Source organism: Drosophila suzukii, chromosome X (genome assembly GCF_043229965.1).
Source record: "Drosophila suzukii chromosome X, CBGP_Dsuzu_IsoJpt1.0, whole genome shotgun sequence".
Classification (NCBI taxonomy): Eukaryota; Metazoa; Arthropoda; class Insecta; order Diptera; family Drosophilidae; genus Drosophila; species Drosophila suzukii.
Window position 1 is genome coordinate 15052358 of NC_092084.1, and position 15971 is coordinate 15068328.

A 15971-nucleotide genomic window follows, 5' to 3' on the forward strand; every position below is an offset into this window, starting at 1 on the left:
AAGCTAACTTCGGCAAGCCGAAGTTTCCTTACAATTTTTTGATCGTTCTTATGGCAGCTATAGTTGGGTAACGGGTATCTGATAGTCGAGGCTCATGACTAACGTTATGCTTAGTTTTAAGTTTGCATTGCCTTGGATTCTGGCTATGAATTGTTTGGCAAGTTTTTTTTAAGAAGTTAATGAGTAAACACATTTAATTTATTATTTTTGAAAAAAATAACAATTTGTAAACTCACAACAGTAGTCTAGAAAATAATTTTCATTTATGAATTTTCTGAAACCGTTTGTCCTGTCTCACCGATCCAGTTGTCACCATTCAATTTTGGTCCAAGCAAACCCAAAAAGTCACCGAAAAATTATTTAAATGTATAGCCCATCGTTTGGCGGTGAAACAACAGTGAAAGAAGCCATTTGAATGTCCGGCCAGCCATTCCGGCGGACTCGTCGTCCCGCGGCGGAAATAGTCCGTGAACTCCGCCACCTGCGCTCCTCTCCCCTGCGGATCGACGACGAGGACGAGTCCTGGGTGGAGGGTCACGAGAAGCCGCCCACTCCCGACCTCCCGGTGGTCAGTCGCGATCAGCTGGAACAGCTGCGTCTGAGTCGCCATCGAATCGGCCTGCTCCTGGTTCGTCCCGCCTTCGAGCAGGCCGTTACCGGATGCTTTGTCCGGGTGAATATCAATGGGCAGGAGGAGCTGCCCGACCATCGGATTGCCGAGGTTCTGGGCCTCGGGGAGCTGGACTTTGGCTACAAGGTCGGCGAGGTACCCACGAATGTGGCGTTGCGACTGCGCTACGAGGATCTGGTGATGCTCCACGAGATTATCGATGTCTCGAACCTGGCCTTTACCAACGAGGAGTTCGAGCTGTGGCGAGATATATGCATCAATCAGGCCATCAGTCCACCCACCACCCACATGATAACGCGCAAGAAGATCGAGTTATATAACGCCTTGCAGTGCGAGGCCAAGCCATTGTCCCTTATCCAAAGAACCTTCTCCTTTGCCTTTAAGCCGCCGCAGAAACGTGGCATCATGGAGCGCCATGGCAGCGTCTATCCTTGGCGCTTGAAGCATCCGCTGCCTTTGATTCCACAACCGCCGCCCATGCCACCGCCCGAAAATCCCCCCAGGGGTCTAACCTACAGGATGAAAACGAGTTCCTTAGTCCTAGATCTCGAGGGGGAGAAAAATACTGGAGAAGCTAACTAAACATTACCAAAATCTGAACCGAACGATAATTAGCCAACAATTTCACACCTTAACACTACCAAATCACATTTACTGGCTTAGAAATATACAAGGTTATTGCAATTGGTTTTTAATTTGTGGATATGATAATAATAAACTTTGCCCATGTATAGCTGACTATTGAACAATTTTTGTGGCGCCCACGGTGGGGCCTTTACTTAGATAGCAACTTTGACGTATGAGGAGGCCGGGAGGATAAATAAAATGGGATTTTTTTGGTGTTTGAATCTGTGTAAGTTCTTTCGTATAACTAATCAGTTTTAAAAACATTTTTGTTGGGTTGTATAAAGATTTCAAGTGAAAGGTTCGAGGAAACTTTTAGTACCGCATCAAACCAAGAAATAAAATGCTTTAAAAAATACAATGTTAAAGCAGGGAGTCAAAATGGGGGCACTAAAATGCTGTGCAATGAGCAGTGAAAGGGCAAAAGTGGAGATGGAAAGATGGTCCGAGGGAAATTGGACCCCTTCAATATCTGTTGTCCCCTTGGGTGGCGCCACCTGGTGGCCAGCCCCCGCAGATTTGGAAGCAACTTTAGTACGCTAATGAACAAGAAACTTCGGGGCCAACGCGACGAGAAATGCCAACAAAATATCGTCAATAGGGCAAAAGAAATTACGGAAATTAAATGAAATGCAATTAACCAGCTAAATGAGCGAGCACCCCGCAAAAAAAGGGGGGTTTTCCAAAAAAACGTGGGGGAGGGGCCACAATCAAGCGACTGATGAGCAATTAGGAAATGTAAAATTAGCAAGTTAACTTGGCCAAAAAGGAGAGAAGACAACAAGCCAATTAATTAATATTTAATTGATTGCTAAAATTCCAAGGGAAATTAGGTGGGAAAACTTTTCTGGGATTTTCCCATATTTTCTTCTTTTTTTTGGTACGTTGTTGTTGCGTAATTAACGTTTGTCCAGCAAATGTTTTTCTCGTGTTTACGTTGTTTTATTATTATATTTTTCTGTTGGTTTTCTTTATGATTATGCCCAGTTTTTTTCTGGCTGCTTTATTTTACATACACAAAAATGTCACTTAATAAATTTTACGACTGTTTTATGTTGTCGCTTTGGCCCTAAAAACCGGCAACGAAATAGAAGGTGGGATATGGCCATAACACGCCCACTACAACACGTAGTATCCATAAATATAAAAAAGGGGGGCCACGCCCACACATGTGGGAGGCTGGCGCTGCTTAACCCTTGTGTTTGCATGTACCTCTTCCACCTCCATTCCATTTCATTCTATTCTATTATTTGGCTCTGCCCATCTGCCCCCTTTTCCCCCTTCGTCACGCACATGTCCTTTTTACATTTTATTTTTTTTGGGCCTACTCCTGTTGATTCCCCATGATTTGGCTAAATTAATTTCGGGCCATTCTGATGTTGCAGGGGCTTGGGCGTAATTAAAAGCCCAATGGAAGGCAACAAATAAAAAAAAAGAAGAAAAATAAAAATAAAAAAGATTTAGGGCCAAGGAGGGGCCGAAAAACATCATGAGTTATGAGCGAGAGATGCTTTCAAGTGGCTTTACGGGGAACCTCGTAAATTTGCCATGAAGAAAAGGGGCAAATAGCTCACCCCGTCCTAAAAATGTCCTGGAAAACTTTTGAACATTTTAATTTGCCCTTGCATTTTTTGTACAATTTTCCCTCTCGGTGAAAAGTCATTTTCATTGTTTAGAGGCGGCACATGTTTGGTATTAACCCCTCGACTTTGAGTCCTTGACTTGACTCGGTTCTTTTTTTTATTTTTTTGTTTTCTTCTGTTTTCTGAAACAGTTTGGCTGTTGATGTTGGGACTTTTGGTTGGATTAAATGCGCACTTCCACCTGGTGACATATCCTTTGGCTCCTGCTCCTTGGCTTCGTTCTTCTTTCAAAAATAAATGCACTACGAAAATTCGAAATATTACCTAAAATAAAAATAAATTATTTCGATAAATCTTTACTTTAAAATATTAATTTTAATGACTCTTGATATATATTTTTTAAAAGAGTTTAAGTTGTTAAAAAATTTGAATTTCGTTCAAATTAAATATAATAAAATTACACTTAGGTTTAAAATAATTGCATTTATATTTTTTCAATAAATTGTCTCCAAAGTCCAATAATACCCAGCTAATATTTGTGCAATTTGAGCTCCACAGTTTTCGTTGAGTGTTTATAAAAGGGAATGGGAATGAGTGGTTCGGCAAGATGGTCGGCAATCAGCGAGCATCAGAATCCAACGTTGAACTTTTGGCCAAGAAGTCATGGGCGGAGATGGCAAAGGGGAAAAGGGGGCTCGCTTGTCATGGCATCAGTCAAAAACTTTGCCAGCAACTGAATTATGTCATTTGCTTGACATGGTCCCCATCGCCCCACATGGGAAAATATATATATATATATTTGTATGGTTGTATGTATGTGGCTCAGATAGGGCAGGGGCGTCGTCTACCAGGGGTAAATAGCAGCACATGTATTGCATAAAAATAGAAAAAAACAAAACCAAACGGGCCAGGTACAAAAGAAAAATAAACTTGAGAAAACCGAATTGGAATGAAGACGATGAAAATGCCAGCAGCAGCAATCAAGCACAGTGAATCGAGGAGTGGGGATAACTTAGAAAAATAATTCAGCACTATAAAGGATTTTTTAAGATTAAATATAATTTTTTTGAAATATATTTCTGTGGACCTTTAAGAAATTTTTACAAAAATAATAAACAAATTTTTAAGTAGCCATGATTTATTTCTTGAATTACTATTAAACATTCCTCTAAATTGTTTATTTTATTTAAAAACTCCTTTGTATTTATTAGCCACGATTTATTATCTTGTATTACTACTTACATTCCTCCATATTTTTTTTATTTAAATATTACCAGAACAATAACTCCACTTTTCAATGACCTTGGGCCCACTGTGCCTGTGACGTGGTCGCTATTACATAGCCGCATATTTTGCGTTTTCACATTTTCCGCTTTTCATTTCGCCGTCGTCCGCTGGCGCCGCTGCTTCTGCGGCACTGCCTTGAATATTTTTCTTCAATTTTATTAAAATTATGGAAATGAATGAAATATCTGCTGCATCCCATTCCGCCCGCTCCGCCCTTTTCCCATTTACCCAGCGCATCTTTTGAGCAAAGAATTTATCGAAAATTGCAGCAGCTGCAAAATTGTCATCCACTACTTTCCTTCCCGCTTTTCACCGACCGCTTTTCCCGACCGCTTTTCCCCATTTTCCTCCAGCTTCTCGCATCTTTTCCCAGTGGCTCTGCAGCTCGGTACACACCTGGCCAGTGGCAAGTTTAATAATCCGTTTCGCATTTTGCGTTGATGCGAAATCAATCGATGTGCATCGAAAATGCCCGGAAGGAGGTAGCAAGTTGCAGCTCCAAGGGGGGGCAACTGGGATGCATAAATCCAACTCATTTGCATGGCCAAGGAATCAAGGATGAGCCCGCCGGCAATGCCCTCCAATCGAAGGCAGGTCCTGTGGAGACAACCCACACCAGTGCACTGAAAAAAAAATATTTCTGAAACTTACTATACATGTCCGAACTGTTAGCATTGTATAAATTCAACATATTACCTAAATTCATTGACTAAAAAGGGTATTTGGACACGAAATATTTTTAAATAATAAAAATTACACTTACAATATTTTTATTAGAAAATAATTATCCAAAAAGTCCATCAAAAATATATTTAATATGGAAACTCTTTGAATATGTGTTCAAATATATTTATGAAATCAAGTAAAACACCCTAAACAGAATTTTCATATCAAAGAACATTTGTTAATTTTTTTTAAATTTAATTTTTGATATATTTTTTTGGTAAAAAAATATTTTTTATTGTGCGTCCCGTAATTTTGTATTTGCTAATTACCTTACAGAAGCGTGATTCCTGATTCTAAGTTTACAAATCGGATTCTTTCTACTTGGCGAAAGATCCCCCCTGCTTGCCCGCACAATTTTTCATTTTCCCACCCAATTTTCTCGCATTTCCCTTCCTCGAGGGCTTCGCCCATTTAGCTGGTTAATTGCATTTCATTTAATTTCTGTAATTTCTTTTGCCTTATTGACGATATTTTGTTGCCATTTCTCGTTACGTTTTTCCCTCCGGAAAACCCTTAAGTTTGTTGTTCATTAGCGGGTCCAGCAGTGCGGGGGGTGTCCGCCAGGTGGCGCCACCCAAGGGGACGAAAGTGTTGGAAAAAAATACAGCTTTTCACTAAAACTCAAAGGGAAAGAAATCGTCTTCCGTTTCCCGTATTCTCACCCGCCGGCTGCTAATTGCTTTGCATTTTAGTGGAAAATCCCCTCTGTTTCATTGCGATGCGTTGACAATTTGATTTCTGGCAATATTTTTCGCATTTTCACACACTGGCGATGGGATTTGGCAATCAATCACAGGAGTTCTACGTCTATTGCATATGTTACGGCACATCTATTTCGCCCATGTGTGCACACAATTTTGCAGTACTTCTTTTTTTTTTGCTACCCTTTCATGTCCAAAAAATGATTGTATTTTGCATTTTGCTAATGGCTATTTGTATATTCGTTCAATTTTAATTTTAAAGTATTTTATTTGAGCACGTTATTTGCAGTAATCAATTAAAGCAGATTTGATATTGCAGATTATTTTTCTCGGAAATACTATCACACTACATAAATCAAATTTTAAAATTAAATTAATTTTACATGCCCAGCATTTGTATACAAAGAAATGTTGTTAACAGAAAAATGGTAGTTTATTCCTAAATCTAAAAATCTATTGAGATCTTAGCCATAAAAAAAATGCAATCTCAGTCCGAAAAAATGATTGTATTTTGCACTTCGCTAATGGCTATTTGTATATTCGTTCAATTTTAATTTTAAAGTATATTATTTGAGCACGTTATTTGCAGTAATCAATTAAAGCAGATTTGATATTGCAGATTATTTTTTTCGGAAGTACTATCACACTACATAAATCAAATTTTAAAATTAAATTAATTTTACATGCCCAGCATTTGTATACAAAGAAATGTTGTTAACAGAAAAATGGTGGTTTATTCCTAAATCTAAGAATCTATTGAGATCTTAGCCATACAAAAAATGCAATCTCAGTCCGAAAAAAAGATTGTATTTTGCATTTCGCTAATGGCTATTTGTATATTCGTTCAATTTTAATTTTAAAGTATTTTATTTGAGCACGTTATTTGCAGTAATCAATTAAAGCAGATTTGATATTGCAGATTATTTTTCTCGGAAATACTATCACACTACATAAATCAAATTTTAAAATTAAATTAATGTTACATGCCCAGCATTTGTATACAAAGAAATGTTGTTAACAGAAAAATGGTGATTCATTCCTAAATCTAAAAATCTATTGAGATCTTAGCCATACAAAAAATGCAATCTCAGTCCGAAAAAATGATTGTATTTTGCATTTCGCTAATGGCTATTTGTACATTCGTTCAATTTTAATTTTAAAGTATTTTATTTGGTCACGTTATTTGCAGTAATCAATTAAAGCAGATTTGATATTGCAGATTATTTTTTTCGGAAGTACTATCACACTACGTAAAACAAATTTTTAAACTAAATTAATTTTACATATCCAGCATTTGTATACAAAGAAATGTTGTTAAAAGATAAATGGTAGTTTAATCCTAAATCTAAAAATCTGTTGAGCCCTGAGCTACAAAAAAAATTTGATCTCAGTTTTTGAATTTATAATACATTTTTCTATTTATTAAACAACTTTAAATGTATGTTTTATTTTCAAGTTGGATAATAGTTTTTACCCTCTTCAACTACAATTCTATAAATGAATTAAATAATTTTTATTGGATAATTATATTTAACATTTTTAGTTAAAGAAATGGTTGGTTCTTTAATGTTTCCAATTTTCGGCCTATATTGAAATGGCTTTTCCCTGGTTTTCCTCCTGAGTTTCCGCCAACGATTTTGGGGACTACCCAGTGCCTGAGGCTTATGGATGACAATTAGTATCTCTGCTGGTTGGCCGCTGCCGCTGATGATGATGATATCCTGGCCATGTCCAGTTCCAAGGACCAGTTGCAGTTGACAGCTTAGAAAAATCACCGCAGGAGCCTCAAGTGTTTTCCTGCGGAACTTTGATGAAGTATTTGTTGGCTAGACAAATGTGACATATTTGTGGGTGGCTGAACCACCCCATTGTTAAACACCTTACCGTCACTCTGTACTTGAAAAAATTGCTATCTTATTGAAATATCAGACAATTTATTTTTAGAATATATATATATTGTTTCGTAAATAAAATTTAAATATCTTTAATTTCAATAGCTTTTAAAAACGTTTTATGCACTATGTGCATAGTTTATTCGCACCACTTTAAAAATTATTTACAACATAAACCTACAACTTTGTAAAATAATCTGGAAATCAAAATACCTATTTTTTGCCCGTTTTTCTCAGTATAGAACCCACGATGACTGAACAATCTGTCATTAGTCATCTTCAAGTGGCGTTGAGTGGAATTATGTAAAGAGCTCTGCTCTGCCTGCTGCCACACTGAAATTAATCTTATTTAATTTGAATTTTTTATTTAAATAATGAAAACGCGTCCCCGAGAAAGTTTTGTTCCTCGGCAAATTCTCCCTTCTTGTCCGGCCCTTCGTCTTTATTATTATTATTAAATGGCCGCGGACAGTCCAGGGGCGTTGGGACCGATGGGGGGGCGTGGCACGTGCTACTTGTGGAACACACTTTCCAATTTGTTGGAACCCCGGCAAGCTCGAAAACAATTTGTGACCCCGAAAACTGCAAACAAACCCAACAATGAGAACAAACAAACTTCTTGTAGGGCAGGGGCGGAGAAGGGGGGATCATATGCCACCTGCAGAGGGAGGGGGCGGGGGGTTTCGTGGGGCCCGAGGGGGTGAGATGGTGGGCGGTGGGCATGGGCGTGGGCGCCAGTCGTGTGTCATTCTGCGGCAGCGCGCGGCACGAAAATGATTTATGAGTGAGCTGGGCCAACGGTCTCCTTTCTGTAAAAGGGGGCCAAGGGGGCCAAGGGGATCGAGGGGGGCCCGGTGACCCCAGAGCAGCTTTAAATAAATGACAGGGTCAAGGGGATGGCGGTTCACAGGTCCCGGACTCTCATCACATTTGTCGCATGAATGCGAAAAGGTTTTTAAACTATTTAAAACCCAGAGCAACAACTCAAAAGGCACTAGAAACAATACAAAATATTTATATTTGTAAGCCCTTATATTTAAAAAGAATTTTATTTCCTGAGTAAGATACATAATATTACATTTTATAAAAAAAAATTACTCTAATAAGAAATTATACTTGGGGGTCAGCGAGGAATGTCTTATCCTGATTCTGACCTTTTTTTCAAAAACACTGATATTGTAGGGCTGTAAATGGGATTCAGATTTCAGTTAAAAATTCTAATTTTCTTTGCGGTTTTTCAATTAGTTAGTTTAGCCAAATCAAGACGTAAATAAGTACAATTTAATTCCAACACTGGAATATCTCATATCTAGATCATGCATTCCACTAACTTTAAGTTGGCTTAAGTCGCAAAACGAGAAGGTCTCCATCCTATTGTTTCCTTTTGAGGCTGCTGCGAAAGTGAAAGCATTTTTAATTTAATTTTTTTTTTCTTCTCGTCCGAAGATTCATTGTCCTGGCAACCTATTATTTCTTATTCGGGTATCCTGTCGCCCTGAGCCGACTTTTTAATTGCATTAACACGCTAATGTAAGTCGCATAATGCCGACAGCTGTCCGCCGCCCCCGATTTTCGTCCGAATTCCCTGCTTATTACATATTTATGTTTATATTTTCCCTTACTTTTCGGACATTTCCTTCTCGAAGAACGTTGAATAAATTTTAATTGTCTTTGGGTGTCCTCTCGTGCTTTTTTTTACGCCTCCAGGCGGGGCATTAAAAAATATTGCTTTGGAACATATGGACGGCGGTGGTTCAGTTTTCCCTTATTTTCCCCACCATTTTGCTGGCTGAAATAGTAAAAGCAGGACGAAATTAGCAGGACGCCAAAGGGAGAAGGAAAATTTCTTACCTGTTGGCCGTAAAATAAATCCCATTATACGAGCCTTTGTTGTTCGAGGGGGGTTTTTCGGAGCACGGTAATAATAATAAAAGCCCAAATGACAAGCAAAACAAAATGGGGGGTGTTCTTTGGCTATGCGAATCGAAGGGAGCGAAATAAGACGGAATGACAACCAGATGATGGCCGGGAAATATAATAAAGACAAATATTCTGCATTTCAGATTTTAATGGTGGATATTTGGATTACTCAGAAATGTTGGGCAAAATAACTTAAGTTTTACTGGCTACAAAATTGCAGGCAAAGGTATAATAAATATTAAAATAGTTCTTAGCCTTGCAAGCAATTAAGCACCAGCCCATGAAATATTTTCGCCAATTGAACATTTTTTTTATTTATTTAAAATCAAGTAATATTGAAAATATTGATTTTTATTTAATGAGTATAACATAGAGTATTTGATACTATTTCCTTTTTAAAAACTTTTTCCCTTTTTAGAATATTTAAATCAATTTTAATATTTTATAGGCCTTCATGTCTTCAGAGGCATTTAAATCTGTCGTTTTGTGCCAGAGGATTTTTGCGTTTTGGTCCAAAAGGTGAAAGGAAAATGTCCTTAAATATCTTCTGCTACCACAAAAAAAGTGAAACCCGTGGGGCTAGGAAAGCCAATAACCGAGCAAACACGCACGGAAAAAATCGCGAAAACAAACAAAACTTTCGTCGTCAAAAAAAGAAGGAGACAAGAAAGTTACACTTTTCCCCATTTTGTGTAAATTTAATTTTATCTTCGTCCTGGGCGAAACAAATAACACACGGTTGTGTCTCCATCTCCCTCATTCCGATTCGTGCCCTCTCTTTCCAAGCAGACATCCCTTTCTATTGCCCGGATTTACGCAACTCACTGGACAATCGTAAAGAGTCTGCAAGACCCACTTTTGGGGCCGATTGTCAAGTCTTTTGGCAGTTTGGCAAGTAATTTTACCGGATATTTTTGGCACCGGCCAAGGCCACGCCCCCATTCTTTTTTGTGGCCAGGGAAAAACGATATGAACAAGCCAAAGGTCAAAGAACAAAAAGCAGTTGGCTGTGGAAAAAACTAAAAACTGAATTGAATATTAAATTAAGCTATTACATTTTCAATGTAAGCTTAACCAATCCCCAATACCATTTTTTTCGAAAGCAAATAATATTTTTTGAATGCACTTAAACGTGCTTTAGAAAAATTGAAAATTGTGGTATTGCTAAAAAGAAAAGCTTCGATCAAGGAAAAGCACAAGCTGAACCACAAGCATTGTTTTTACCAAAGTTTAATCGACTAAATTTCCTTGGCATACGAAAATATTTAACAAGCTTGGGAAAAATATGAAAAGAAATGGTTTAGCTGGAAATTAAATCATTTGAGCAAAACAAACTTTTCAGGAATTTCACAAAATATGAAAGGAAATTTCAAAATCAAAATTGCTTATCCCTTTCCCAGCAGCATGCCAAAGAATTTAAGATTCTAATTGAGTTCCGAAGATATTTGCAAAGTATTTTGCATTTTTGTTTATCACCTGGAAATATTTCACAAAAGCCAACAAGAACACCAAATCTAATGAACTCAAAAATGTACAATTTATTTAATTTAAATACTAAATTTGAAAACTAATAATTTCAATGGAATTAAAGGAGTAAACATTAAAGAAAACATTTAATACAAAATTATTTGAACACATTTTTTCTCCCCCACTTTGACTTTAAAAAGATGTAACATTTTTGGCCAATTTGCGAATTTAATTTTGCAAAACTGAGGTGGTGAACTGCAGTGATAAAAGTACTTAGCTTTCTGTATTTAATTTTCATTTCTGCATTTGCATTTCAACTTTTCACTCTCATCGCACAAAAACACAGAGGAAAAGCTTCGCTAGGTTCCAAGTCCCTACCTATGTTCTTGTAAAACTGCGGTCACATTATTAGTGTGACTAAACTACTTAGTAATGCAGTATTTTTACTTTGTATACCCTCTACTGATAAATAGGATCCAAATAATAAGTGCAATAAATTTAAGACTTTTTTCCTTCCTTTACTTAAGTTTTTAAAAAAGTAAGAAAGTTTTTTTTTAATTTGTTAACTATTTATTTTTAAATGTAATGTACTAAAACTTACTTATATAATTTAGTAAACTAAAATAATTAAAGAAATAAAATTTAAGAAAATTTGCTGTATAAGAACAAAAAACGTTTAAAAATATTAACTAATATAAGAATATACAAATAAAAATATTTTAAAAAATACTTTCTTTAAAGATTTTGTAGATTTTACTTTTAAAATTACTACAAAAATATTAAAGTTCTAACAATATCTAAGCTAGGTTTTCAAAAACCGTTCAGACTTAATATCTGAAATGACTCCTAATGCTTTGACCACCGCTGTAGAGACAGCAGGGCGATGGGAACAGTTGATGTGTCGTAAAAACTATTTTCCATTGAAATTTTGTTACACGAGACAAAAACGGAGTCAAAGTAATCAGGCCCCGGGTGGGCAGGCGGGGGTTAAGGCCCCATACGACAGTTTTCGGACAAATTGCTCGGCATGGGCGTGGGCACGGGTTAAGTGCGGGGGTGTCGAGTTCAGGTCGGCGAAACTTTTTACGGCCGAACATGTCCGGGCATGCAAAACATTTGAAAATGTTAATTAAATTTCTCCGTGCACTTCGTCTTCTAATTGGTTGGGAAATTGGCATTCGGGTCGGCCGGAGGTGGGACGGTAAAAACAAGTTTTCCCAGGCCCACAATTATATTTTTGGGCCACTAATCAGGTTGAGTCGTCCTTCTGCGATTAATTAATGCGAAAATTTTGTTGTTGCCACTGCAATGCACGCCATTTGTTTGCGCCAAAATACACACATCCACATGTGCATTGCGATCTGAGTGCAAATGTTTGGTTTATTATTTAAATTTCGCCAATTGCTATTGTTATTATGGCCAAACATAATTTTGGCAAAATCGAAAATGTTCCGTGCATAAATTAAATACAATTTATGTCAAAAGTTCAATGTAATCCATACAGGAAAAGCGTAAAATAAATCAAACACTTTCGCACAATTTTAAGTCCTAGCAAATATTTCTTGCTTTTTTCAAACAAACATGATACACTAGAACGTATTCGAAATAAATAACTAATTAAATGAAAACCTAATGGTTGAATTTCATTTAAAAACATATATCTTTTTTTTCGGGGAGCGCAAAGTCTTCAACATGAAACTTCAACCTTACGGCAAACTTAAAGGGCTGAATGTTAAAAACCTTTATTTAGAAAATTGTTGTTTATGTTTTGGGTACATTTTTCAAACTGTCAATTAAAAACTAAATAAAGCACCAATAAAGGAAACATAATTCGAGTTTATATTGCTGAGAAACCCGTTTGTTTGTCGACTTACACTGGAAGCTAATTAGTTTTATGATCGGAAGTTTCGTTGACTTCAATTAGAACAAGAGGCCACAGGACTTCACCTGCTGTTTCCTTCCTTGGCGGCTAGAAAGTTGCAAGGACGAATCATAGGCGTTTTCTTTTTTTTTTTTGCTTTTGCGCAGGACGTTGGTCAAAGGATTTTATTAGTTTTTCGTTTATTCGCCGACTGCCTTAACTTTTCCGCTCTCGCTCCTTCTTGGCCTGTGTAATTTCTTTATATTTGTGGCTTTTATTACCCGGCCACACAGGACCAAGTCCGAGTCCTTGTTGTTTGCCTGCCGCCGCCTCGTTGTTGGTTTTGCTAATTTTTATTTATGTTCTTAAATGCTCCTTGCCGTGCCAACGGGCCACGCATTTTTATTAATTTTATTTCAGCGTGATTATTGTGATTAGTTTGCCTCCCCCACTCCCTTCGACCTCAGTGGCTTTATTTATTTGTGCGACGACTTTGTCGAAGTCATTTTCATAAATATTTTTCTTCATCCTTCTATTTTTTGGGTGCGACAGGGGAGTCCCCACTTTTCGTTAGCCGAGGGTTTATTGGGATTAATTAAGAGAAATCCCTTTTCGAGGATCGAAGGAAATTGGGGGAAATAAATAAAATTAGCATATGTCTTTTTAGGGCTGGGGAAAAATGTATAACTTGGCATTTTACCAATTTAAAATGGTTAAGGCATATCCAAAAAATAGACTGAGCTTAATATTCATTTTCAACTTTGTTATCATGGGATTTTATTTCGATCTTCTTGACTTTATACTAATTTTTTAATTTTATGTACAGTCAGTGGGCCTATTTCCGGTCAATTGGTGTAACCGGAAACTCAACTGGTTGCTGACCTATAAACTTAAATATAGTACAATGGTCTGCGGAATGGGTTAAGAAGGAAGAAAGTGAAATGTGGAAAGTGCATTAAACCTGCGATGAAGCCAATTTTGCAAAAAGTAAATCGCCTCAATTTCCACCTTTCAACATGTCTCGACATGTCCGCGTTCTTCGTCTTCGTCCTGCCAGTGCGTGTGTGTGTGTGCACAAGGATATGCTAGTGTGTGCGTGTGTGAGTGCGCCAGTGTGTGTGCGTGCTGAGTAGGCTCTTGAGCCACACAACACTTCCGGTTGCCACTTGTGAGCGAAAAGCTTTTCAGCCTTTGAGTGTTTTTTGTGGCAGGAACAAGCAGACATTCCAGACATCCCCTCCCTTGTTTTTCCCCGCAGTGTGTGTGTGTGTCTGCCTGTCGCGCAATAACAAAAATAAGTGGATATCAAGATTATCCGACAGCCAGATATCCTGTAATCCAAACTACAATTGAAAGAAATAACATTTAAACCTAATTTTTTTTAAACATTTATATTTGTTTTTCTGCCTACCAGATTTCTTACTTCTAACCTACTACTGTTAGTACTAGTACATTACTTATCATATTACTTGTAATTGCTCTTTTTACAATAATATGATTTGATAATGTATGTTTATTGAAATAAATCATTTGAAAGTAGTCCAACTTTCTTACTACAATTAAAAATGTAAAATAATATTTAAACGGCTTTTTTTATTAAACTGCTAAAAAATTCATTCATAAATTCATTATTTTCAAAGTCAACATAAGTATTTTGAGTTTCAATTCATTGCTGCTTTTACTAATTTCTAATAAGAAAATATTAAATGTAACAATTAAAGTTAATACAGCATTTTAAACTTTGTTTTTAGCATTTTATTTATTTTTATTAAATTCAACAATCTCTTAAGTATTTAATTTTGAATTTGCGAATTAATTCTTATGGTATTGTATTTAATGGAACAATTTATTTGGCTTTGAGTGAGAAAACAAAGTAGTATATCTGTGCTTTTATGACAGGGTTCGAATTTCCCTTACCTTCAACATCAAATGCAAGCCCATTTTCATATGCAGCTCCTATTGGAGTTCTAATCAATATCCTTTAGGGAATCTTTAATTGACTGATTCACCACTCGGCTTTGCCATTTTTAATCGATTACAGCAGGTTGTCTAATTCTTTTCCAATACTTGCAAGCGCTTTTGTTGTGGTTTTGCGGCTTTTAATTGATTTTACTGCAATGCACAAAGGTTGCTCTTTTTTTCTAACATTTTCAATTTCTTTGGACTTGTGTTTTTTTTTTAAATTTTTTCGTAAAACAAAACTTAATTACAAATTTAAATCGATTTAATTACAAAATGTTTTATATAATAATGCAAATTAAATAAACTTTCTTGAACCTTTTTTCATGTCTGGTGTTTGCTTATTTATTTTTCTTCCTCGCTTCTGTTATTCGCCCAAAGTGTTTTTATGACCAATTTGATGAATGACCCCCGCTGGAATGGGTTAAGCGGGAATTTTCTGGTTCGAGGAATATTGGAAGGTTGAATCGTACGATTTTTGCCCAATTCTGCTCGTATCGCTCATAAATAAACGAAAATTGGTTCAAAGGAAAAGAAGACGGAGTTGACTTATTGAATTTGCCTAAACGGGGAGAGAAAATAAAAGAAAGCCGGCGAGGCCGCCAATAAAAACATAAGAGCAACGCATAATCATCAAGGGGAAAATGCCTGAAGGTCGTCGGGGGCGGCGTGGAGGGGGGCGTGGCCAGAGGGGGGAGGGGGGGGGGGGGTTAACCGGTGGGCAGTGGGCGGGGCGGGTCCTAGGAAACGCCTTAATGCCCCATCTAATGGTGCAAATAAATTTCAACTAAGGAATTTTTATAGAGAGAGTCATAAAACCAAATGGCTGCCAATGTTTTGCTTTCCCCCGTCGTAGTAACGTTAATAGCCTTAATTGAGCGTCTGCCACGCCCACTTATTTGTTTATTAGTGCGCCCATCCCCAAAAACAACAAACACGGGGAACAAAATGTTCGGGGAAAAGCATCATGCTGGAATTTTCATTTGGCGTTGACAATAAAAAGACGTGGCCAAGAAGATAGGTGGGTGCACTACGGAAAAACGTATTTTCGAAACTACAAATGGCATTTGTTGATATACAAAATATTTGTAGGCCCCTTTGTTTATAAAGATTTTTTATCGAACGTATGATGAATGTTATGTTTTTAATGTTTTCGATTTCGATTTCAATAATCCTATAAGGGGAAAATTTCATAGAAATTCCAAGAGCTTTGAAACCACTTAAAAGACGTCTAAAAGTATGCTATAAAAAATAACTTGGACTTCATAAGTATTTTTTAAACTTTGTTGAGAAATTTTACAATAAAAGTAAAATATTTAA

At 36.9% G+C, this 15971-nt stretch overlaps 1 protein-coding gene across 1 annotated transcript; it reads left to right on the forward strand.

The window, feature by feature from the left end:
* Positions 1 to 276: 276 nt before the first annotated feature.
* LOC108019022 (RNA polymerase-associated protein Rtf1) lies at positions 277 to 1335 on the forward strand. Its single transcript, XM_017086635.4, has one exon. It carries the CDS (start codon positions 416 to 418, stop codon positions 1211 to 1213), a length of 798 nt encoding a protein of 265 aa, XP_016942124.4. The 5' UTR covers positions 277 to 415; the 3' UTR covers positions 1214 to 1335.
* The last annotated feature ends 14636 nt before the right edge of the window (positions 1336 to 15971 follow it).

What these genes read in the sequence shown, in the direction of transcription:
- LOC108019022 (XM_017086635.4), top strand. Translation starts at nt 416, where the DNA reads ATGTCCGGCCAGCCATTCCGGCGGACTCGTCGTCCCGCGGCGGAAATA.